This window comes from Zophobas morio, unplaced genomic scaffold, assembly GCF_036711695.1.
Source record: "Zophobas morio isolate AGI-343-1 ecotype UQ-CSIRO unplaced genomic scaffold, CSIRO_AGI_Zmor_V1 ptg000026l, whole genome shotgun sequence".
Classification (NCBI taxonomy): Eukaryota; Metazoa; Arthropoda; class Insecta; order Coleoptera; family Tenebrionidae; genus Zophobas; species Zophobas morio.
Genome location: NW_026972131.1, coordinates 6,799,754 through 6,825,945, shown reverse-complemented (window position 1 = coordinate 6,825,945; position 26,192 = coordinate 6,799,754). Strand labels below are relative to the sequence as shown.

The following is a 26,192-nucleotide window of genomic DNA, read 5'->3' as shown; positions in this document are numbered from 1 at the left end:
ATGGTACGGGGTGCTATGGCGTATGGAAGCAGGTCACCTCTAGTCTTTGTTAGAGGCAACGTGAATGCTCATCGTTTCATCCACGAGATTGTAGAACCCCATCTTTTGCCATATCTTCAGACGCTCCCGACCTTGTTTTTCAACCATGGCCACCTCGTTCACCTGACCTTTCACACATTGAACATGTATGGAATGTAATGAGTAAACAGCTCACAAAGTTAATGCATCCTCCACAGACCCTAAAAGCTTTACGACATGAGGTTACAGCTCGCATGGGATGTCGTAGCTCAGCCGGATATTAATCATCTAATCAGATCCATGCCAAGACGAGTCAATGAGTGTATACGTCTTAGAGGTGGTCAAACCCATTATTAATAAAAACTTAGTTCTTCTTTGATTTTTTAACTTGAAATTTTCATCGATATTGGTGACCGACCTTCTGTAAATATGTGGTGTTAAAATCATTATAAAATTCCAACTCCTTCTTGGTATTCGGTTTTCTATGTCGGTTAGTACATCTACGTTGACATAATATAAGTAGTTCGTCCACTTCCACATTCAGAAGGTGTCTAGTACCTGTTTACAGCTATCGATCACTTCACGAGATGGCCGGAACCCGTCCCCATCACTAACATAACAGCTGAAACTTGTGCCAGAACGCTTGTTAACCATTGGGTTTCTCGGTTCGGAGTGCCGTCACAAATAATAACTGATCGTGGTACACAGGTCGAATCAAGCCTCTTCTCGGAGCTTAATTGGAATTAACAGAAATTAGAAAGATTTTACAGGAGGCTTAAGACAGCTCTAAAATGTCATGACGCTCAGCGGGCACAAACACTCTCTCTTGTATTACTTGCACTTCGAAACGAAGAACTTCTCTACTGTACAACATTAAGAATTATATTATAAGATCAGGAATGATATGCAGAAGATAGCCTACACCACAACCACTCACAACCGCGAACAAGACGTTTACGTACCAAAAGACTTAGAAACTGCAAATTTCGTTTTTGTGCGCGTTGATCGTTTTAAACGGCCCCTCGAACCACCGTACGATGGTCCGTTTAAAGTGTTAGGTAAAGAGGACAAGTTCTTTACGCTTCTTATCAATGGTAAATCAAGTACCGTCTCTATAGATCGTCTCAAAATCTCCTAAATCGAATTAGACAACCAGGATCTTACGGAAGCAGACATCAATCCAAAGAATACTCCACATCGAGATCGTCCACCAATGAAGTCACCGTCGACAACGCGTTGTGAACATGTGGTTCGGTGAGCTGTCCATTTCGAAACCGTAGTCACAAATAGTTAATTTTCAATATATTGTTTGCCTCGTCACCACATTGTTAATGAGTTATCGTAATTTTCGTTCGCGCCTCTCACTAGGGTTGCTGTCGAAAAGTCACCGCCTCTATGGTGACGAAGGAATAATGATAGAATCTAACGCTCCTTTAACTACATCCATGCTCCTTGATATAATAAAATCCTACTTAACAAAATGGGAACAAAAAATGATAATCATAACAGAAGAACAAAGTCCAGCTCTAAATATATTACTATAGGAATTCCATAGTGTAGCAGCCTGGGCCCTCCTCTTTTTGCTATTTACAGCAATGATCAGGAAAGGAAAACGGAAATTTATAGTTCTAAAGTCTCATCAGTAACAGGCTGTAAACACGATACTCCGCACACGATCGCACTCACTAAAACAACTGAAACATAATCCGTAGTGACTTCAGTTCTTGAAAATATAAACAAATGGCTTCAATTCAATCAATTAATTCTAAATTAGCAAAAAAGTTAATGTGTTGGATTTAAAACTACAACAATAATTTTATGTTTCCTTCAAAAATAAATTTCAATCAGACTTCGATTAACTTTACAGAATCATGTAAGCTGTTTGGAATCCACTTTGACACTCAGCTAAACTTTAATTGGTCTCGAGATTATCAAGGGCAGCTTATGCCATCAAAATACTAAGCAAAAATGTGTCGGTACAAACGACACTAAGTGCCTATTATGGTTATGTTTATTCCCTGCTATATTATATATAATAATATGGTGAAATAATCCATTCTTACACAGTGCTTTCATAATGCAAAACAGAATAATACGTAAGATCTTTCATATGAGGATGAGTGAATCATGTAGAACTATTTTCAGCGATAATAAATTACCGACAGTATATGGAACTTTTATCTACAATTTATTGATTTATTTAAAAAACAATGCGAAAGAATTTTAGTCTTGCTTTTTTCGCCACCCCTACGACACTACAAATAAAATTAACTTCTGCTTATCAGAACATAGACTAGCGCTGTATGTAAAGGGTGTGCATTATTCAGCTATGACGTGTAACAATCACTTACCTTCAGCAATTAAAGAAATAGGTAAGGTAAGGAAGGTCATCAATGTTTTCATTTTATAGACGAGTCGCAGAGATTATGAAGACACCGCCTTTATTCAAGACAAACACTATGAAAAATGTCTTCGCAGTTCGTGTAATAAAGAATTGGAATAAACTGATCATGGATATAATTGAGTAAGAAAATGTCAAAATGTTTAAAAATCGCGTTAATGAATATTTGCAATGGTAAACCAAAATTTATTGATATTTTGTTGAATTATATAGTTCCCATGGAGCTGTACAAATTTAATTTCAGAACATTAAAATTAGTTCAACGTTCAACTCATATGGCTTTCTTTTAAAAAAGTCGTCACGAGTGTTCATAACACTTAAATAGCAAAAGTAATTTCTGGTTTATCGGGAGCATTCGACACGTTCGATCATAATAGATAAATTTTAAACAGTGTGGAACATAGATCCACCTCTTAACTGGAAAACTCCATGCTTCAAAAAAATGAATTCAAACGGTAGAAGTCAGTGGCACAGGTTCTGCTAAGTTGTGGCAATTTCTCTACATTTCATATCTGGTAATTGTAGAATACAAAAATGTTATTCTTTAAAGACTATATCTCTCTCCAATGGCTATTTTAGATATATAATTTCTGAAACCAGAATGTAAAATCCTACATTAAATTTTTACGTGGTATGTTACTTTATCTGTGTGAAAAAAAAAGCATAAACTTGAAAAAATAAATTTTATAAGAATTTCTTTAAATTTGATAAGATACTAAATTGATTCAGTGGAATATCGAATAAAGCATTGTCAACAAAAGAGTATGATTTTTAGCACTTCATTTTAGTATTTATTGCGCATAAAACGCCAGCCGTCGTAATGAAAATATGAGTATCATAAAAGTATATTGAGAGATAACAAACCGAACGTAAATGTACTTGCCGCTTCATTAACATCACACCGCCAAACTGCGTTTCTTAGTAATAAATGAAAGCAGATAGACACAACACAACCTTACTCTGTAGAGTCAACTGTGTTTAAAACATTCTCGACCAAGTACAATCGAACCGTTTGAACAGGTGGTAATCGATCGAACGCAAGAAAAATAAGAAAGTCTTACATGCAACATCTATCTGTCTCCTGTCTTCAAGAGATCCCCCAGGGAAACGAGGATTGTTTGCTCGGCATACTAGATCCTTACCGTCGTTTTCTGCCACCACCTTTAACGAAATGATGCTGCCTGTAAAGGAATCGGTTTCTTCCTCCTGAAAACAATAAAAATTAAATCATATTTCGTTGGTTGATAATTCTAAGTTACGATCTAAATTTTATGACCTATTAGGACTGGTTGCCTTTTTCCGATGCTATTTATATGTCTGCTGAAAAGAAAACAAACAATGTTTGGATAATTCGCTAAATATGTTTCAGAATTTGAAAGTGCAGTTTTGCAGCTCGAGCTGTCATGCACAAATTTTACAGCGGTATGGAAAACAACGCTGTTTTGTAGTGGAAATTCTGCAACGTGTAAGTTTTCTCAAAATTCCCAATACGATTATGCTTGTAACGTACTTGTTGCAGCTTCCTGCAAAGCCGATTCGAATGCAACGTAGTGATGCAATTAACAACAACGTCAGAGTAAATTCCCTTACCGTAACAACGGCGTTCCTAATAGGTTTTCCGTCGAGTAGCCATGTCAGTTTCGCAGGAGGGTAAGAACCGGAAGTCTCGCACTTTACATTCTGGGATTTATGTATCGACATCAGTTGGTTTGGGGTGACAATTTTAACCTTGTTCGGCTTCACTGGAACGGAAAAACACGTGTTTCACGCCATAAAGAAATGGTTTCATTGTGTTTCCGATATTTAAATAACAAAGTTATCCAGGTCGATGTTTGATGTTGATTATTTTTAAAGGCAAAATTTCAGGATAAATTTGTCACATCGAGAATTTTATTCGTTTTCAGCTCGGGAAGCCTTTGCTGCGATGTTGATGCCAAACTGTACCTTTGGGAAATGAAACAATGTGAAATTTACGTTTATTGCATTTGTTGAAGTTTCGAAGTTAAATATTATATTTGCCTTTGTTTCATTCACTAATCGATACACATTTATTTCGCATGCTAAATCAAGCTCAAAAATTTTAATGGACGCTCAATATACACGTAGAATACATCAAATAATTTATTGTTCGATGATCTGGATAACGAATACACGGTGTGCACAATTTTGCGTATTTGTCTTCTTTTATTGATTTCACTTACAAAATACTACAATTGGCACTTGTCGCACTATCACTCCAGCACTGGAATGCGAGGATGCTCTACATTCAAAATTAGCTTTCTTGTAATCTCTAGGAACGCGCTGAATCTTCAGCTGGTTTACGGTTGTAATGGAATCTTTACTTGAGTCCACTACGCTATCAAGGATCATGTTGTTGTACCACCATGTCAACGAAGGACGTGGACGACCTGAAACAAATGTTCTTTTTAAGGATAACACTTCTTCACTCGACGACAATGTATCGATCCTTTCCTTCAGTACACACAGGCATTACATACTACAACAAATGGATCACTAGTTAAATTATATATACCTTGCCAATGTTAATTTCGTTGTTAATATTTTATAACTAGTTACGTAAAATATTTCATCAGTAGTTATGAAAATATACTTTAAACAATCAATTTGAAGAGACACACAGTCATTGTTTGAAATAATACGTGTACAGATGCCCTTTGGATTTAAAGCGCGAACTTTTACTAACCATAAAATGAAAGGCTAGATCTAGAGTTCAAACTTTTATTTTATGCAGGTATATAGTTAATATTATATATGTAGTAAATTTTGACGACAAGTACTTACCTCCTACAACTTGACATGAAAGAAATAGTTCATAACCTTCCAGAAACGGACCTGCCTTGCTGTTTTCCTTTAGTTCATATCCTTCAGCATTAAAAATTCTGGGAAATGACGGCTGCTCTGAAACGTAACAACAAAGAAACACATGAATATTATGTTATACCTACCATATATCAATAATTTGAAAATTAGAAGCAAAAAATTGGCGCGGGAATTAAAAAAGTAATAAAATGTTATTCAATAGTATATAGATAAAATGCAAAATTAAGTGGTTTGATTTTTTAGTTACATTTGATCTGGAACAGGATTTCTTACAAAAATTAAAAACAACTCTAGTTCTAGTTGCTTAAAGACAGCTTTACACCTTTTGTTACGATCAACGTTATTCAAGTGAAAATATTGAGAAATCAAAAATCACTTCAGGATTTTCTCAACCGAAAACAGATGCTTATGCTAATGTACATAATACGAGCGGGAAGATGATTTACGAATTCATGTGTTTACAAGCACTCGGCAAGCCTCGTGCAGCAACCGTAAAGCATTGCTTTCCGCATTTGTTATGAAAACAGCTATTAATTTACATCATGGTCAACGATTCCAACGCTTTTGCATTCAAAATTTGACTATCATGAGCGAATTTATAATGCATTGAAACTATGAATATTTCAGATTAATATTTCACATCAAGTTTCCATAAAAATGTTTGTTTTTACACATTTGTTAAAAATTAAACAAATTTATTGCGATGAATCTCAAAAGATGTTTCATAGCGCCAAAAGGCGTTGCCAAAAGTAAATGAACCGTTGAAGAACTTCAGGAGAGAAAAAATACAAAAAGTAATTTCTCCTCACCTTGAATAGCAAAATGAAGGTAGATAGTATTTTTAGGAATTAGGGAGGTAGCTAAAGAGGAAAGAAAAAAAGGATAGGTACACAACAAAGGTTGGATATAAGAAGCTGGAATTAGAGGACAAAATGTAAGAAAGAAACACAAAGGCGAGGGGTAGTAATGATAGGACAAATAAAGACTTTAGGTTTAAGAATGTAGATTTTGTACATAATAGGGGAATGGGAAAGATAAACGTGATTTAAAATTACTCTTTTGGAATTTTGCGGGTGTGAAAAGACAGATAATTTATTTTGGGACTACGTGAAAAATTTTGATTTTGTGGGACTAACAAAAACATGGATACTAGAGAGAGACTGGAATAAACTGAAAGACGTGTTGCCAAAGCAATTTCACTGGAAATTGCAAGGGGCAAAAAAAGAAAAACGCAAGGGTAGAGCAAAAGGTGGAATCATAACAGGAGTGAAGAGAGATATAAAAGAAATAGAAGAGGGGGCGATAGAAATGGAAGGCATGGTTGAAAGAAAACTGACTGTAAATAAAAAAAAGATGGAGAATCTGCACAATATATAGTAGAGGAATGAGAAACACGAAACAAGAAGTACAAGAAAAAATCGAAGAGTCCGAAGAAGAATTTCTACTGTTAGGAGGGGACTTTAATCCCAAAATAGGGAACAAAAGCAGGGAAGAAGACAGGGAAAACACGAAAATCGAAAGATAAAGTAGAAAACAAAGACGGAAAATTGCTATGGGAATTAAATGAAGAAAGAGGTTGGGAAGTCTTGAATGGGGTGAAGGAAGGGGACGAGGAGAGGGAATTTACGTGGATAGGTAAAAGAGGGGAATCGGTAATAGACTACGTAATAGTAAACGGATTAGCAGAAGAAGAGGTAGAAACATTCAAGATAGGAGAAAGAGTGGACTCCGATCACATGCCACTAGAAGTAAAAGTGAGGGGCATAAGTAGAGGGAGCGGATGCTTAAGGAATGAAGTAGGAAAAGAGAAGAAGATATGGGTATGGAATAAAAAAGGAATTGAGCATTATAAATATAAAAATGTTGGAAGTGGAATTTAAAGAAAAAGTAACTGAAAAGAAAATGGAAGAATTAAAAAGATAAATTGAAAAAGCAGCCATAAGAAAAGAAATTGTAAGGAGAAATTTAGAAAAGAGAAACAGATGGTGGGATAGCAGATGCAGAGATTTAAAAATAGAAGCAAGGAAATGTTTACGAAGGCGGAAAAAGGGGAAAGGTATAAAAGAAGAGTACTGGCAAGCAAAAAATAATGATAGAAAACGATGCAAAGAAAAGAAAGAAGAGATGCAGCAAGAAGAAGAAGAAAAAATTAAAGACATAAGAACTGAACAAGAGGCATGGCAGTATATAAATAAAGAACAGAAGAACAAAATCACAAATGCAACAAACATTTTATGGAATTTTTGAATGGAAAGGAAGAGAGAATTGTAGTGCAAGATAGTAAAACCGGGCTTGGTGGTAGAGAAAGAGAGGCTGAGATTCGAGTAGAGGAAATAGGAAAACAAGTAGGAAGACTGAAAAGAGGAAAAGCACCGGGGAGGGATGAGTTAGTAAACGAAGTGTGGATATTTGGGACGGATGGGATGATTGAAAGATTGAGGGATTTAATGAATGATGAGAGAATATTTGGACATGACGTAAGATGAAAATGTTTGATAGTTTAGTTAGGAGTGTACTAATGTATGGTGTGGAGATATGGGGATGGAAGGAATATGCAGAGATGAAAGCAGTATAAGAAAAATATTTGAGGTGGATGTTAGGGCTACGGAAAGAGACGCCAAGCTATATAGTAAGAGAAGAACGTAAACGAGAGAAATTAAGAGTATACCCTGGGAAAAGAGCTGTAAAGTATGATGAAAGATTGAAAGAAAGAGGGGAATGTAGGATATTGTATGAATGCTGGAAGGAAAAAAAAAGGAAGCAGGAAAAGAACATCACAAGGGTAGACAAGGATATTATGAAAGACTAGGATTGGCATGGATGGAAATAGAGAGAAAGAGAGAAATGGGGGTGAGTATGAGAGAAGAATTGTGTATGCGTGACAGAGACATAGATAAACAAGAGAGAAGAGCGAGTGTAAGTAAATCTAGGTACAATTCAGACTATAGAAAGATAATAACAGAAACAATACCATAGTACCTAGACAGAGAAAGCGCGAAAGAAAAAATAATAATTGGGAGATTTAGGTGTGGAAATGAAGAAAGAAATAATAAATTTTGGGTAAGCGAAGTTTAGAGAATGTGTAGGATGTGTGGAGAAGGGCGAGAGACGATAGAGCACATGCTGTATGACTGTGAGGAGAGCAAAGAAAGAGAGGAGAGTGTGACAGAGATATTGAATAAAGACGTACGAGGGGTGGAATGGATGAAAGACAAGTGGACAAGAGTAAGGCTGGGGCAAGGGGGGATAGGGTAAAGGAAAAAAAATTAGTTATTTGGTTTATAAAATGTATTTATTTGGTTTTTGTTAATTAGGAAAAAAATTGTAGTGTTGTAAATCAAGAATTTTTTAAGCCCGTAGGGTAAAAATAAACACTTACTACTAGTATTTTTAGATTTAAGTGTGCCTTAGCACTGACTGAGTCAAATGCTTAACATTTTTTTGGTCGAAAACAGTTCTTGTGAGAGAGATATTGAGGGACTATTGCAGTTATGTGGTATCATGTTATTAGTTCCAAAACAATTCAAAAAATAAAAATAGCTACATCCACATACCAAAAATTTAAAACTAAAATTTGTATCATCTGATGGCCAGCCTGTTTATATAAACAGGATTTTTATTTCAAGAAAATATACTCGTATTAACACAGGTATTTGGTCCGTTTAATAACGACTAAAGTACGAACAAATTTTGCCACAAAAAATCAGACTCTTTACAATCATTAACGGGTTAAAGAGTTAACGAATGAAGCAATGTACCAATCTGCAAACTTAAATTAAAGTCATTTTTACACAACCGTAATTTATTAACGCTCTGTTTGACAGTGATTCTAAAAATTATCTTGACTCTGCAGGAATCGAATATAAGCACTTATTACTTATTTAATAAGTAAAATAAAAATGACGATTAAGATTTTTTCGTTGATGATATACAAGTCTGACCTACTAATGTCAGGTTGAACCGGAAGTTTCTGGTGGGCGAGTTGTCAAAGTCCACTCTGCATCTGAAGACGCCCTTGTCGTGTATGGTTACGTTATGTATTCGAAGGTTGGCTTTGGTGGGTCTCTCATCCCCAACGAAGTATACGTAACAGCGTCTGCCGAGGTCATCACTCATTGCCAGCTGAGGGGCCTGAGTGAGAGGGACGTTCCGGGCATCTAAGCTGCAAGCAAAAACCACATTGATAAAAAGATAAATAGCGAATGCCGAGTTACGAGCAAATAAAAACTCGTTACTTTATATTTAATTTACTTTTTCATCTAGGGAAGTAAATTAACGCTCCAACCTAATGACAACAATATTTGGCGAGAGCTCGGCGCTCCGCTGAAAAAAATTGAGTAATTCCTCTTCATTAGCATCTTATCATTTTCAATACTGTCAAAAAGACACGGTTAAATTCGTATCAGTTTTTGTGGGATTTATCGTCAGGGGAAACAGGACGAGACAGGGTGCAGATTGTATTTCTATCAGTGACAAATGTGACGTTGTGAGTTATAGTTTTCCCGGGGTCTTTGACGCGTTTGCTCGCATATATGTGCTTCCCATAAAGTATGCTGCAATGGTTGAGGGTGGAAATTCGATGCAACTGAGAGCTTTTAGTTTAATGCATGTGAACTGTCTGGAGGAATTTGGATGAATTTTCGACTCTATATGACACGTCATCCAAAGCTCCATTTGATTGTGTTGGAACAAAGCAATGCTCTGCAGGCTGATACGGATAAAATCCTTCAAGTTCGTATTTCAAATACTCGCTGTGGATGGTGGTTGATTTATAACCCACCTTATAAATACTGCAACGAATATTTCAAGTCAGTCTAAATTGTAGCAAAGAAGTGGTCATAAAATTTAAAACCAAAATATAAACTAAAAGCACGAAATAAATATGAAATATATGAAAGGATTTTTTCTCACAAATCTAAGCTTAAGCTCGGGAACTAAAAATTTAACACACAATTATAGCTCAATAAATGCTAGGACAAACTATTAACGGCATTATTCCAGACGGTTGTCGAGTGGAAGAATGGGAAATTTCTTAAACAAGAATAATGAAAAATTTTCGTTAATTTGGTTCATTTTGTCGTATTTTAAGTAGGTGTAAGCTTTATTAAACCGCATAAATATAAAAAATGGTTTTAATTGTCCATTACGCATTGTTATTCTATGAATTTAGTAAATTTGGTTAAATGTAATTACCAATAGTACGCATGATTGTCTTGAATGACTCATAGAATTTTGTCGGTTGCATGATACATGATAGAGCACATTTTATCTTTAAGATATTTTCGCGCTTAAAATAATAGTCTTTAAAAACACAAACGCTTTAAGAAACTATTTTAAAAATCAAATATATGCCGGTAGGAAATACTTTACATTGTGAAGTGAATTTTGTCTACATTATAAAAATAAAAATATTTGAGACGCATTGAATTTTTGATGTATAGGTCGTATTTTTAACCTCGAAGAACCCCGAACCAAATCTTTACTTCAACCTGCAGCTATATTTTGACACGTTGGCTTAGATGAAAGAAAGCTCTGGAAGAGAGGAACATCGATTTAAAAATAAAGCAAACTCTTAACTGTCTGCACCTGTCAGATTAATTGAATGCGATACGTACTTATCGCATACTCTGACTTATTTTATAAATTGTTTTAACGTTCCTTAAACTGCAAAAATGAATTATTGTAGACGACTCTGCAAATTTTGCAATGCGAAGCTAAAATGTGCAAATAAATAAATAAATAGATATGTTTGAACAAGCTGCATTAAAGTTTAATGAATAGTCTCGCTAGACGTAAATTAAACAGCTTATTTTTTGTTCTAAAATGAGAAAAAGCTTAAAGAGACAAGACATTTGCACTGGTACATTTTCGTAATTAATTTAAAAATAACCTTAGAGTAACACATGATCTATTAATGTGTAAGATGGCAAAAAGTTGTTTTAAAATGAAGTGTTTAAAGTAGTCAGACTTTAATTAGGTATCTATTAATTTAAATATGTTCTTTCTAAAAATAGATTTATGGACCCTAAAGCGTCTTGTAAAAAATCTTTAAGGAATAAGACTTAAAATAAGTGAAATGTGTTCTTGCTTCTTCAGAGTAGTGTAAGAAGTTACGAGCTATGTTTAAATCTAAAAATAGTTGCAGCTCTATTTATAAGACAAATTTAAGTAAACAGACATTTTAATATCGATATCAGTTCAATTAAATCATGAGGAAGCTTTGATTATATTTTAGTTGGCATAATCTGCAATAAAATGTGTTTGTTTAAGTAAAATAATGAGCGAATCATACAGAAGAAAACACTTACTTCGTATAGAGATACTTTACAAGCAAAAAGAAATTGGTCGAAAGTTATTTCAACAGAACTTCCCTTTCCTCTGAAGTACGGTTCAATAAATCCCGTTATATTTGAAAAATTGTAAAAACTTGATTTTTTTTTGTGATAACCTATATAAAATGAAAACCTGAGAGAGAGGGAGGAGATAAGATACCAGTACGTTTTACCATGCTTACGATAATCTTCAAACGTTTGCGAAATTTCGAACCATAGGGTTTTCCGCTTCCAAAGCTAAATTGTAAAACATTGATATATAGTTTTGATTTTCTCTAAATATTTGATTATCAAGGATAAAAACTGAACACGGGTTCATAAACCACAAGTGCAGGAGAATGTTAGTTTATAAAATTTAAACAATATTTATTGGGTAAAATTTTGTGGTGACGTTATTAATTTTTTGGAAAGAAAAAACGGATAAATTTTGATCAACGATTTACCAGGCTTAGGAAAATTTTGATATGACGTCATTAAAGTTCATGTAGCGGAAAGGGATACATTTTTTCTATGTCATAAAAGTAATCTTTCTTGTACATTTATGAATCAGTCGAATTAGCATTACATACAAAAAGCGCTCAAAAAGTTTTCAGATTAGAGGTAGTCATGGAATATATTGATTAAACTGAAAGTGCATAACTTTATTTCTACCTATTTTAATAATGTGAGTTTTTGACACTAATAATTTAATCAATGACATGACAACTATTTTCATGACCTCCTTTGATTTGGAAATTTTTCAATCACTCGTTATTTGGTTATTGTGACTTTTTCTGTAGCAATGAAACTATTTTGCGGTTGCTTTTGACGTATTCTGAAACGACATGGTAGGGAGTTTTGGACCGAAGAGGACGAAGGAGAACTTCACAATTTTCAATATCGATGTAGAATTGTAGAGATTCCATCGAAAACAGTTTACCAAAAACAAATAATGTATACTAAGTGCAAAAAAAATCTGGAGAGAATAATAATTTTTCGAAAATCTTTTGGGTTTACACTCTACTACTTACTACTAGTAAATGATCAAAAATTCAAATGAAAATATTAACACCTAAGCTAGTAATGGGTTGGAGCACCCCTGTTGTTGAGACATTCGTTTACACGCCTTGGCATTGACCTAATGAGTCGATCAATGTCATCCTGATTTAGTTCATCCCAAGCAGCTTGTACTTCACGCTTCAGGTCGTTTAAAGTTTGTGGTGGTCGTTGAAGATGAGTTAAACGTCGTCCCATCATATCCCATACATGCTCAATGGGCGAGAGGTCAGGAGATCTAGGAGGCCATGGCAATAACTCCACTTCAGACTCTTCAAAAAAGTTTAAACTGTTCCTAGCGACGTGTGGACGCGCATTATCTTGTTGAAAAACAAGCCCAGGTTGCGTTCTTAAGAAGGGAAGAAGATGTGGTCCTACCACTTCTTCCACATATCGCTGAGAGGTCATACTGCCCCTAATAAACACTAAGGCAGATCTACTGCCGTAAGCAATGCACCCCCACACCATTAATCCTACTGTGCGATGGACATGTCTTTCCACAGCAAACTGAGGATTTCGTCTTTCTCCACGTCTTCTTCTTACTAACATACGGCCATCATGCATGGATAAACAAAAGCGCGATTCGTCACTGAATACAACAGTGTTCCATTCCTCGTCCCATCCACTACGTTCCCTGCACCATTCGAGTCGCTGACGCTTATGTTCAGGTGTTAAAGGTAAAACAAAATGTGGGCGGTAAGATTTAAGGCCAAAAGATCTAATACGGTTCTATACAGAACGCATGTTTATAGGTCTACTAGCATCAGCAAACCATTCGTTGGCAATTGCCCGTGTTGTAGACTTTCGGTCTCTTAGAGCTAACAAACGCAGACGACGGTCTTGGCGCTCAGTGGTAGCTCTTGGTCGCCCGGATCCTTCAGCTCTGTGTCCTCTCCCGTCTTGACTCCACGCCTGCCAACATTCCGTCACTGTAGACACAGCTCTGTTAACACGAAGTGCAATTTCTCTAAAGGACAATCCTGCTTCACGCATGCCTACTATTCGACCCCTATCAAAATCACTTAATTATGAATACTGAAGACGTTTTCGCACTGGGGGCATGTTAATGGCTTTTTAAGGAATTTTAATTGTCGAAAGCGAATACCGAAAAACGTCCAAATTTGACAGAACAGCCCCAGTTTGCTAAACCTCAAATCAGGGTAACAACAATTAAAAAGATGTACAAGTTCTTCAAATTGTCTTCATATGTTCATCATTTCTTACTTATACAATAACCAATTCGTGTATAAAATTTCATTTGAAAATATCGACGTTTTCAAGGTGTTCGGATTTTTTTTGCACTTAGTATATTAAAGGTTGGCATAACAGTTTTCGGTCATCGCCGTTCATCAGAAAAAAACTTACAAAGATTAAAAACCATTACCCAAAACAATGAAAAATACACAGTTCATGATTTTATTAGAGCCATTTCACACAACATTCAATTAGTGTACCTAAATAATATAATGATAAGAGTAGGGCAAACACTGACAATTTTTGATCCAAAACTAATGCCAGAAGGTCAGTGGCGTTAATAGGAAAATTTTAAAGAGGGGCTATTATTGAATTAGTGATATTAAGCTTATTTACATAATTTTGTTACGATGAGTGGGCGAATGAAATCGGAGTTGGTTAAAACTCAACAATTTATTTCTTAATAATTTGTATTTAAACGACTAACTATTACAACGATTATGTACAAACTATTTCCGGCGCAATTGGGCTCTTCTTAACATTCGCTGGACTCGTGGTTCGACTAAATGCCTCTGTTCCCCACGATCGCTTCTATTTAAACCTATGCGTGCCTCTTGATGGATACACAACGCCGCATCGAGAGTTTTCTGGGTCCGCAATCGAGACTTCCGATAAGCCGCTCCAAACTTGCCTTTGTGGAACGCCGCATCGACACCGTCAGCAATGATGACTCACCCATCAACGCCGTGCGTACGTCCAGAAAGCTCTCGATGGCCATAGGCGTCGTACCGGGGCGGCGCAAGGGTGTATTTCGTAACAATACAATAAACAAAATATTTCAGTTAAATAGTGTTAATATAAACTCAAGAAATTTTGGACAACGAAACTGTTACTCTTTATTTTTTTTCAAATTTTTGATTTGCATTTTGAACCAAATACTTACCTCATTGCATGGGTTTTGCTGGACCATTTTATTCTCTGTTTTTTTTCTTATTTCTTCTTTAGCTTTTCTGGTATAGATTTTCAGACGGTAAACTATCATTCTTGCAGTAAATTTTGTTTTGCTGTTGCAGCATGTTGGAAATTGTATTGAGCGATAAGTCGAATTTTTCATAATTTCTTTCTTCATGGCTTCCAAAACAGTATCAGTGCAAAAATTATTATTCTTTCAATAATCTCTCAAAGTACAACATATTTGCTCTACTAAAATTGCTATTCGGAACGCGTACTCTGAAGCGTAATGTAAAGCATCAATTTTATATTCTTTTTTCTACCGCCCACGTTTTTTGGTTTTCTAATAGAGCTATTAACGCACGCAAATGACGTCACAGCAGTTCGTTAATAGCGGAAAGGCGTTCTTTAATAGATCTGGTGTAATTTAGATCGGTAAGATTGGTAGCAATGACGAGAAATGTCAGGTGAATGTCAGTGGCAAATCTAAACTTAAAATTTCCCACGTTTCCGGACGCGTAACTTCTTCGCAAGACATTTTAACCAATTTTAAATTACGAAAACTCGAATTGATTCGAATTACAATTGTTGTTGTGAAAATTCGAACCTCAAATATTTCGTGGTTAGTGTCAGACCAATCCATCACCAACCACGACAAAAGTCCCCAGATTAAAAAAAGTGCAAATTTTAATTAAATTTTGGGAAAAAACGTGTGCGGTAGAAAAAATAGTATAAATAACTCGTTCATAAGGCCATTGAGGCACTCATCCTTTATATAACTCGCGGCTTCGCCGCTCGTTCTATAAACTTGGATTCGTGCCTCAATATTTGCCTTATGAAACTCGTTCTTTAATATACTATTATCGGTTCGAATACCGTGGTGTGTGATACAAGTGAACTATTACTGTTATCGTAATTATTACTGTTTATTCGTCAATATTTAAAGTAATGTAAGTGAAACTTGAGTTTTCTTTTCTCATGTAAAAAACTGATTTTTCATTGTAAGTTTTTATTTGCTTGCTAATTGTCGGGTCCTTGTTTAACCTCTTAACCTCTGTTTTGATCTTATACATCATAACCTCTCCGTTGCTTTCTGTTTCTTTAATAAGTCCCCACGAAAAGCACCGTAGGGGTGAAATGTGTGTCTCCGTCTTTTAATCTTTTAATCGAAAATTTAATTTTCAAAAATTATTCTTTTTGTATACATAATGAATTCTGTTTGTTGTAAATGTTAGAGTTTGGTGGTTAAGTCTACATCTTGTTCTAAATGTAAGAATGTATTTCATTTGAGCTGTTTGCGTACCTTCAAAAATTATTCGTTAATTATTGCTGATGATGTAAATTCAATTAACTCCTGTCCTCGATGTGACAAATCCAGTAAAACTGACCTTGAAAATACGACGATCACACTCCTGCGTGAACAGAACGAGTTTCTTAGAGCGGAACTTGATGAATTGAAGAAGTCCTTCAAGGATTCTGTTAAACATATTTTAGATGAAGTTGAGGAACGCGTGTCCATGTTATTTGAGAATTTACGTGATGAACTGATGATCTAAAATCATCTATTACGACGTCTGTTAGATAAGAATTTGATAGTTTTAAGCCTGTTGAAGATACTATTTTTAAAACCAACTTAGGGTCAATTTCTACTAACCAAACACCTGCTTGTACACCCTCTGAAACTGATAAACCGTATCTGCCCAAGACCCAACTATTTAATCGACGTAAAATTATTTTACTGGCTGATGGTAAGGAACGTAATTGTGTCAAATTACTCAACGAATATCTATCACACAATGAATACGACGTTTCATCCATAATCAAGCCCAGTGCATCTTTTGAAAAGATAGTTGCCGATAACATTTCGACGGTTCACTGTCATGACTTCGTTATGATATTTGGCGGAGAGTAGAAGTATCGAGTGGCAAAATACTGAATCATGATATCTTCAACGACTTAGCTTCTGACAAATTTAAAAATACTAAGATTATTCTTATTGGTTATCCATTTTCGCCAGATCGTCCCGTCTTAAACAAATTTGCATATGAGATTAATTGCCAATTACATAAAATTGCAACATCCAATACGCATAATAATATATTTTTCCTTGATGCAAATAAATTTATATTTAGACAGTTTCAATCTAATATTTCCATCAATGACGCTACTAAGAGAACTATAATATTTTCTCTTGTTAATTACTTATCTCGAGGCAATGTTGATGCCCTAAATACTGCACCTATTTCTCCGATAAGATGTCAACATTATACTTCAGTTCCTAGAAATGAAATATTTGCCAGTCCAATCAATAATTCAACTTCTATGCACGGTAAACCTCAGTTTTTTCGAGTCAGTTCGTCTGCGTTCCCAAATTCTAAATAAAAATAACTTAGTTTCACGTCTAACGGTACCCAATTCTCTAATTCAAAACACTTCACTTAATAGTACTTTCACCACTACGACTCTGAGCTTTTTATATCAGAATGTTAGAGGCTGAAACTCCAAATTTGACTCATTTTCTAACAACTTATTATCTTGTGTTGACGAGGTCGACGTTTTCATTCTTACTGAAACATGGTTGCATGAGGACGTTGCAAATTCAGAACTATTTCCTGACAACTATTTCATCTTTCGCTGTGATCGAAAGTATAAACATCTGAGTGTTGCCAGAGGTGGCGGAGTTTTGATTGCCATCAATAACAAGTTTTCGTGTTGTACAGTTGACGTTTCCAATATTACCAACGCTATTCCATCCATCGACTTTGTGGAAATTGAAATCTTTCTCTCCAATTACTTGCATTTTTTTATCTTTACTGTTTATATCCCTCCATCGGTATCTATTACTGATTATGTGGATTTCTTTGATCTCGTTAGCAGTCTTGATCAAATCCATAACAATCTTGTTCTCTTCGTAGGTGATTTTAATACTCCTAAGTTTGGATCCGAATTAAACAATAACTTCAGTCACTGCCTTAATAACTTTGTATCATTTTGCGGCTTCTGCCAATATAATCATATTTTGAATAACTACGACAGTTTGCTTGACCTTATATTTTCTACGTTTTGCTGGTACCAGAAGATCCACTTCATCCTACATTATTATCCTATATTGATTTGGTGCTTTGCAAGAAAAGTAACAATTTCTGTTTTAACTCTAATGACGCTGGTTTTAATTTTAGAAAAGCTTATTTTCCTTGCCTTTATGACTTATTATTAAATTATGACTGGTCCAATATATACAATTTTAGCAATGTCGATGACGCCTGTGAACACATGTACACTGTCTTATATTCTCCATTTGATTTGTGCGTGCCCAAAGTTGGCTCTTCCAAGAAAACACGACGCATATACCCTCCTTGGTTCCACAAAGAAATTATAAAATGTCTTCGACTCAAATCGGTCATGCGTAGAAAATATGTGAAAACTCATAAACTGTACTTTCATGATCAGTTTCGGAAACTTAGATCTGATGCTAAGAAACTCATCACTAACGCATATACCGAATACCTATGCAGATGGAAAAGAACATTACCCTGGACCCAAAAAAGTTTTGGTCCTTTGTCCGCTCAAAGAGAGGTGTTACGCGTATTCCCGGTACAATGTTTTACAACGATGAATGCAACTCTGATCCTAATATTATTGTTAACTCCTTTGCTGATTACTTCAAAAGTGTTTTTATTGACTCTTCACCTCTCACAGACGATGTTATTTTCACGAAAGTTAACAACACAGTATCGGTTACATATATATCTGAAGATGAAATTATTGGAGAATTGAAGCGTATGAAGAACTCTATGACTTCTGGACCTGACAGCATCCCAAGTTTTTTGTTAGAAGATTGTGCCCATGTTCTCTCTAAACCGCTTTCACATATCTTTAATATTATGTTGAAGTCATCTACATTTCCTAATATCTGGAAATTGGCACAAATCTGTCCGGTACTAAAGAAAGGGGATCCCTCCCAAGTCACAAACCATAGACCCATATCCATCTTATGCAATTTTTCCAAAGTATTTGAGAGCATCTTGTATGCTCGTATTTATACTTCTGTTAAAAATTATATTTCTGAATATCAGCATAAGTTTATGCAAGGAAAATCCACCATTACTAATCTAGCATGTTTCTCTCAGTTCGCTTCTAATGCGCTAGATAGAAATAGTCAAGTTGATGTTATATATGCGGATTTTCAGAAGGCCTTCGATCAAATTGATCACTACGTCCTGCTTAAGAAACTTGAAACCTTTGCTTTCTCTAATTCTCTTCTTGCTCTTCTGAAATCTTATCTTCTCAATAGGCGTGAACAAGTTGTACATCGTAAATTTAAATCTATAGTTTTTGTCTCAACATCAGGTGTCCCCCAAGGATCCAACCTTGGACCCCTTTTATTTCTAATGTACATCAATGATATTACTGACGCGCTGGAAACCTGTAATAAATTGCTCTTCGCTGACGATTTAAAGATCTTCATGGAAATCGTGTCAATTGCTGACTGTGTCACATTACAAAATTGTCTCAATGTTCTATCCAAGTGGTGTAGTTCTAATCGTCTTCGCCTAAATTTATCTAAATGCAGTATTGTATCCTTTACAAAAAAACTCAATTACAATATATACCCATATTCAATTGAAGGAACAGTATTACACCGCAATTTCAATTTCAAAGATCTAGGTATCCTGTTTGATGCTCAACTTATGTTTAAAGAGCATATATTTAATGCTATCTATAAGGCATTCAAAATCTACGGTTTTATATATAGAAACTGTCGAAATTTTACCAATTTGACCATTTTGAATACCTTGTTTTGCTCATTGGTGCGACCTCACCTTGAATATGGTGCGTTGATCTGGTACCCCATCTATAGAACATATAAAATGTCCACGGAAAAAGTGCAATGACGTTTTTTAACATTTCTCGCCTTCAGAATGCACGGTGCTTATCCTGTAGATACGTGGCATCGATTACAATATTCTCTTGAATAGATTTCAATTTTCTTCTCTAGAAACTCGAAGAATGTTAACAGTCTTGCGTTTCCTATATAAGTTATCTCATGGTAAAATTCATTGGCCTTTTACCTTGGGTTCCCTTCGGTTTAATGTCCCTCGTCCTGGACTGCGTTACGCTCCGTTGTTCAAGCTCTCTTACAACCGTACCAATGTAGCAGTCAAAGCTCCAGTAGCAGTATTGATGTCCACATACAACGTTCTTTGTCAAGATTGTGATTTACACCATGACTCAATAAATTCGATTTTAAATCATGCTCGTGCCGCTTTAAGTGTTGTGGAAACGTAAAACGTTCTGTTGTCTCTATTATGTATACACTGTCATTTTATTGTGTTATTGTATTTTATATTGTACACTTTGATCTCTGTAACTGGGTTTTTACCTGTAGAATGATCAACAAAGATTAAAGAATAAAGATTAAAGATTGCAAAAATTTTGATTTTTTATCAAGCTTTTAACAACGTAACCTGTGCAACTATACAAAGCACTTTTTTCCTCGAAAAGAAAGTTATTTTTTCTTTAAATTCCAATTTCTACGTAAAGCTAAAATTTTCTTTTCCTTTAGGAACATCGTTTCCTTTTCTGTTATTATTTTTAATATAACTCAAAAAACCAACTAAAGGTGTTCTTTTGTAGGTTTCGTAACTTCAGTTAAACGTCCAAATATTGAGAAACTGATAAAAGTTTTAAATCATATTTAAATTAAATGGCCGTAGGGACCGGATGTCTTGACCGAATTTGAGAAAATAATAAACAATCTTGAGAAAATCTCGATGTCAATAAATATGACTAATTTTTTTCGTTCAAGAACAAGTTTTGCAAGTCTAAAATTGACGTTGTAGTCAGTATAACACCTGTTTGAATAGGCTTCCAAACTGCTTTTCCAAATTTGTCAGGAGCGACTTTTAAGTTTAAAAATAACCTAATGGACTCTTGAAGGAATTCTATAGTTTCCCAATAGACAGCCATATTAAACTTGCTCAAGGCCAAAATAGTTGATCTAGAACTAATCAACTGGAACGACCTATGTACAACATCAATAAAAACAGGTGTCGTTAGAGAAGATTTGTCTTCTCTCTCCTCTTCCGCATCAAATTTTATTCCACAACTAACATTTAGATTCAAAACGTTTACAGAATTTGACACATTCAATTTGTTAAAATGGTTAGATTTTAAAAAATCCACATTTAATTTAGACGCAAATTGCCTCAAATTTGCCTTCTTCTTCACAAAAATCTGTAATGTGTCGCACGTCAACCAAATCAGAAGTTAGTTTATATTTTTCAACAAAATCATTTGGTAATTGAATGATTTTGTTTTGTACCAAACATTGCTTTATATTTTTTAATAAATGTGGCCCACCTGCTGAAACGTTAATTTTTTCGCCATTAAATGAGTTTGGGACATAATTTTTTGTTTCGCATTTTCTTCCCGCTTTTATTCCAAACGTTTTCCACCTAGCTTGATTCGCCGATCCCATATCTGAGGCTACAGAATGAACCTTCAAACCAGTTGCACTGATTTTCTTAAAAACTTCTTTAAGAACATCAGCTAGAACTGCCCCATTCATACTGTCTCCGGTAAAATAGTATGAAACAATTTGTTTCCAGCGAGTAATAATACCTCCCACAAGAATTACCAACGTTTTTGTCGCTACTCCCTCATGTTTTGGTAAAGTAATTCCTCCAATCTACGTCCCACAATGTACACAATAATCAATCCCAGCTTTTATATCCATTTCGTCCAATGCCACTATACAATCCCTCCCAAAATCCTAATTAAGCGGTTCACATTTAATTTTCAAAAACCCTATAATTTCATCCAGAACTCCAGATTCAAACTCTAAATTTTGTAAATGAAAATTCAATGTTCGAATAGCTGGAAATGGTAGTATTATTTTTCTTAATAAGTTATATCCACTGGTCCCACATATAGTAAGTATAGCCATGTCGCAATCGCAACATGCTCGAGACATCGATCCAGGTGGAAATGTCGAAAAAGTGTGTAGAAAGTGCAAAGAAAAAGTCCAAGTTGTGTTTACTAAATGTGCAAAGTGTGACAAGTATTATCATAAAAGTTGTATGCAGCAACTCATAAATAGAGGCAAACAATTTACAACAATTACGGATAAAGTCATGTTATGCGAAGATCATTGCCGTGACATCAGTACAATTGAAGCAACATTTCAAGATGCGATCCAAACACTTAAAGTTGCAAATAACACCCTTAAGAAGGAAAATGACGACTTAAAAAAAAATTAGAATTAACAAAACTTCAATTGAAAAATGACCCACAAAACATTATCAGCCAGGTGAAAGCGGAATTCTCTGATTATTTCTTATCTATGAAAAAAGAAATCAATGATACTATAAATGGGAAGTTCATTGAACTTCAAAATTCAATGGTAATACCCGAAATTCAAGTCAACCAGGAGCAGAGTCTTCCTCCCAAAAAATCATACAGCGAAACAGTCAAACGTGAGAAAGATGTTGTTATATTAAGACCAAAAAATACGCAAGAGACATCAGCTACAATTGAAACACTGAAACAGAAAATCAAACCTGAACAATTTGAAGTTGGAATTACGAAAATTAAACCTTTAAAAGACGGCGGAATCGCCGTAACATGCAACAATCAAGAAGAAACTAGAAAACTGGAAGAGGTAGCAAAAGTTAACCTGGGTGATAATTTTCACATAAAAAAAATAGAATTGCGAAACCCCAAAATTAAAATTGTTGGACTTGCTCAAAATCTTGATGTGGAAGACTTAAAAGAATGTCTCATTAAGCAAAACGCCTAACTTAAAGGTATAACGGGTATTTTCAAACTCGTAACTTGCAAGAAAATGATCAAAAAATATTTAGCCATTATTGAAGTTGATCCAAACACTTTCTCCAAATTTATGGCCTTAAAAACAGTTTTTATACAGGGTCATTATAAAATATTGTAGTCAACTCACCTATGAAAAACAAATGAAATTTTTCTCGTGCCGCTAATCACCAAAATGATTTGAACTGTTTTGAAATGTCACGAACGTCCAAACAAATCTGTCAGATGTGTCAAAAATTGAAATGCCCGGTTCGCGGTTTAATTTCATTTTAAATAGACACGAAAAGACGCCAGGCCAGAGCATTAAGGGTTGCAGTGTTATCGAGCATTTGTGAACGCCACTGCAATACATTTCAGTTTCAAAAATTGTAAATTGTCAGAAAAACGTTTAAGGGCTTTGTCATGAATTACACCTTGGAAAGTCGATTGGAGTTGAACAGAATAAATCATCTGGTCTGTTTTGCAAAGAAGCAATAATTTTTCAAATAATGAAATCCAAAAAATGAGGTTAAGTTTGTCGAAACCAATGAACACGGTAATTATTTAAAAAATTAATTTTTATAGGTACCCTGAAGGTAAAAATTGTGAAAAATCACGTAATGGACAATGGCAGAGCAAGTCTTATCACAGTTAACGCACACTATGAGTACCTAATGAGTTTTTGCAGTAAATAATTTTGCCAAAGTTGTGATCCCGCGAAAGTTCTCTTTGTAAATTGTAAGGAATCGTCAAAATATTGGTGCAGACATGGTTTGTGACCGGTGCTTTTCTCTTGAAAAAACACAACTGAAATCCTTGATCTTCATCCCTACAATAGGTGAAAATTGCTATGTCCAAACATTACCTTCAGCTTTGCAGTTTCTAGATATCTGAAACATGCCAGATCTGCATAACAGGAATGTCAAAGAGGTTCTACCCAAAACACGCCCACATGGCCATCCTAATATCAAGATTTTTCAAAATTTCTATAAGAAAAAAGATGAAAAAACCAATAAAATTTCAGGAGCATAGTGTTAAGAGTTCTGTAGCTGATTATGAGATCTCTTGAAACAACAGAATGTTTAATAAAGATTTTTAACTTTCCTAATAGTAAAATCACAATTATTACTAAACAGTAAGTTGAAGTAAGTTTTAAATTAAGAGAATGCAACTAACACCGAAAGAAAAATGAAAGTTACTGAAAATAAAAAACTTTATTGCAGTACCTACATACACTTTCTACATCTAATTTTGTTTATTGATCACATTCATTTACTTGAAAAAGTATCAGGCCTATGAATCGTCGTCTGCTAACCACACACCAACCTTCATTGCATGTGATGGTGTTTCTTCAAAAGCGTGAGTATTTTCTATACACCAAATTCTGAAGTTCTGTCAGTTGACATAATAGCCTAACAGATGAAACCAGGCTTCATCAGAAAAGAACGACAAATCGAGAATCCCGTTATCGTCCATATCAGCTTGAAACCAACTACACTACCCAACGCGGCAAGGAAAATCAGCTGGTTGCAGCTCCTGAACCAACAAAATCTTGTATGGATGCATATGTAACTTCTCTTTTACGATTTTCTGACATGGGCTGTATGGTACTCCGGACAGTAAAGATTTTTGACAAAGCTTTATTCGGACTTTGTTCCATTCTCATCCTTAAATCTTCAACAACGTCTTCACTAACTTGAGGTCTCCCCGTCGGTTTTCACTTAGAAATGCTACCAGTGTCGTTAAATCTGGCCATAATTCGCCATATAGCGTCTTCAAAGATTCTTCATCAATGACAACAGAACATTTCACTAGATACTCGTTTTTAGACGCCTCCACAGAGTACACTCCATCCCCATCCTCATTTAACACCCCATTACGGTAATAGGCATGATGATTGCGCCAAAGGACTAAAAAAATCATTTGTAACACTGACCATAGTTATTCCTCTCTGTTCATTACCTGAGATTATTCCACAATGATCTGTAGTTTTGATAAAAACTGTTTTTTGAGACACTTATTAAAGTTCTAACAAAGGGGAAGACAGCAAAAATGAAAACAAGACAAGGCAATTAACGCACAAAGTGAGGGAAAACGTACCAGTACAAACGAAAAAATTATTGACATCTGACAAAATTTGATGAAGCGTTGAAACAGTGCAGCCGCTAATGTCAACTAATGTGGCGCTAAAAATAAAAATTCCAATATTAGTGTAATCCTTTCCACAAAACTGAAAAAGGCGGCACAAAATGTCACCAAAATCATGGCCTTCTTCGACTACAATATTTTATAATGACCCTGTACAATGGAGTGAGTGCGCCCTGAATGAACATGTTAACACTCTTAGATCTTTCAAATGTGGTGGCTTTAACCATATGGCTGAGAAATCTAAAGAAAATCATCCGAAATGTCTGAATTGTGGAACCGATGATCATTCTGAAAAAGAGTGTGAACAGGAACCCATATGTATAAACTGCGTGAAAGTCAACAAGAAATTAAATTTGCAGTTAAATATTGAACATTCTCGTTTTGATTGTAACTGTGAGGTATACAAAAGACAAGTGGAAATTAACAAAAATAAAATTAACTACATTGCATAGCAACCAACTGATAAAGAAGAAAACTTTAAGGTGCTTTTTCTAAACGTACAATGTTTGAGGAACAAAGTTAATATTATGGACGCATTGTTGCAAACTTATAAATTTGACGTTTTGTGCTTAAGTGAACACTGGCTCACCACCACTGAAACAGAATTTGTCTTCTTCGAAAAATTTATAACAGCAGCAGCTTATGCAAGAATGCAACATTCCCATGGAGGCGTTATCCAACTCGTTGATTACAATAAAAACTTTAGATCTTTAACTAATGTTACGAATTTATCAGTCGAAAAAGATTGTGAAATGGTAGGTACGTACTTCCCTGCATTTTATCTGTATATTGTTGTCATTTATAGATCACCTTCCGGAGACTTTAAAAATTTCATTGACAAAATAACACAAGTGTTTAACTGTTTAGACTTTAAAAATAGGAATATATTACTTGGTGGTGATTTTAATCTACATTTTGAGAAAAAGGATGATAAAACTGTTAAAGTTTTAACTGACTTAATGACAAGTTTCGGCATGAAACATTTAGTAAATTTCCCAACGAGAGGATTATCTCGCTTAAATAATGTTTACACTAATATTACACCAGATTGTTGTAAAGTTATGCCGCTTAAGGATGATATATCCGATCACAGTGGTGTAGTGATATCGTTACAAAATGTAATAGGTCTTAAAATATGCAAAAAAGACAAACAAGAAATTAAAATTGTAAAACCTATAACACAATATGGAAAATTTATCTTCTTCACTATACTTAGTAAAGCCAGGTGGGATTTCATAAATTCGGATATTGATATAGAAAATAAATTTACCATGTTTTTAAATACAATGTGCTACTACTTTGACTTAGCCTTTCCATCTAAGACAGTTGTTTCTTGTAGACATAATTCTAATAATTATTGTAAATGGTTTACTAGTGACTTATATAAAATGAGAGGAACCTTAGAATTGATTAAAGATGCATATAAGTTACACGGTACTACAGAATTAAAAACACTCCTAGAT

At 34.9% G+C, this 26,192-nt stretch overlaps 1 protein-coding gene and 1 long non-coding RNA gene across 3 annotated transcripts in view; both read right to left on the bottom strand.

Annotated features, from left to right (window-relative positions):
• Window positions 1-26,192, bottom strand: part of LOC135136453 (neural cell adhesion molecule 1) — a 283,868-nt gene that overhangs the window by 181,831 nt on the left and 75,845 nt on the right. For both annotated transcript variants that reach the window (XM_064065718.1, XM_064065717.1), the window contains exons 3-7: window positions 9,202-9,422; window positions 5,222-5,338; window positions 4,621-4,827; window positions 4,010-4,161; window positions 3,481-3,625 (exon numbers count right to left, since the gene is read on the bottom strand). In XM_064065718.1, coding sequence (XP_063921788.1) covers window positions 3,481-3,625; window positions 4,010-4,161; window positions 4,621-4,827; window positions 5,222-5,338; window positions 9,202-9,422 — 842 coding nt within the window. The remainder of the gene's footprint in view (window positions 1-3,480; window positions 3,626-4,009; window positions 4,162-4,620; window positions 4,828-5,221; window positions 5,339-9,201; window positions 9,423-26,192) is intronic.
• LOC135136523 (uncharacterized) lies at window positions 23,777-24,705 on the bottom strand. Its single transcript, XR_010281719.1, has 2 exons — window positions 24,544-24,705; window positions 23,777-24,491 (listed from the first exon to the last, which is right to left on the bottom strand). It is a non-coding gene; the product is annotated as an uncharacterized LOC135136523 (long non-coding RNA).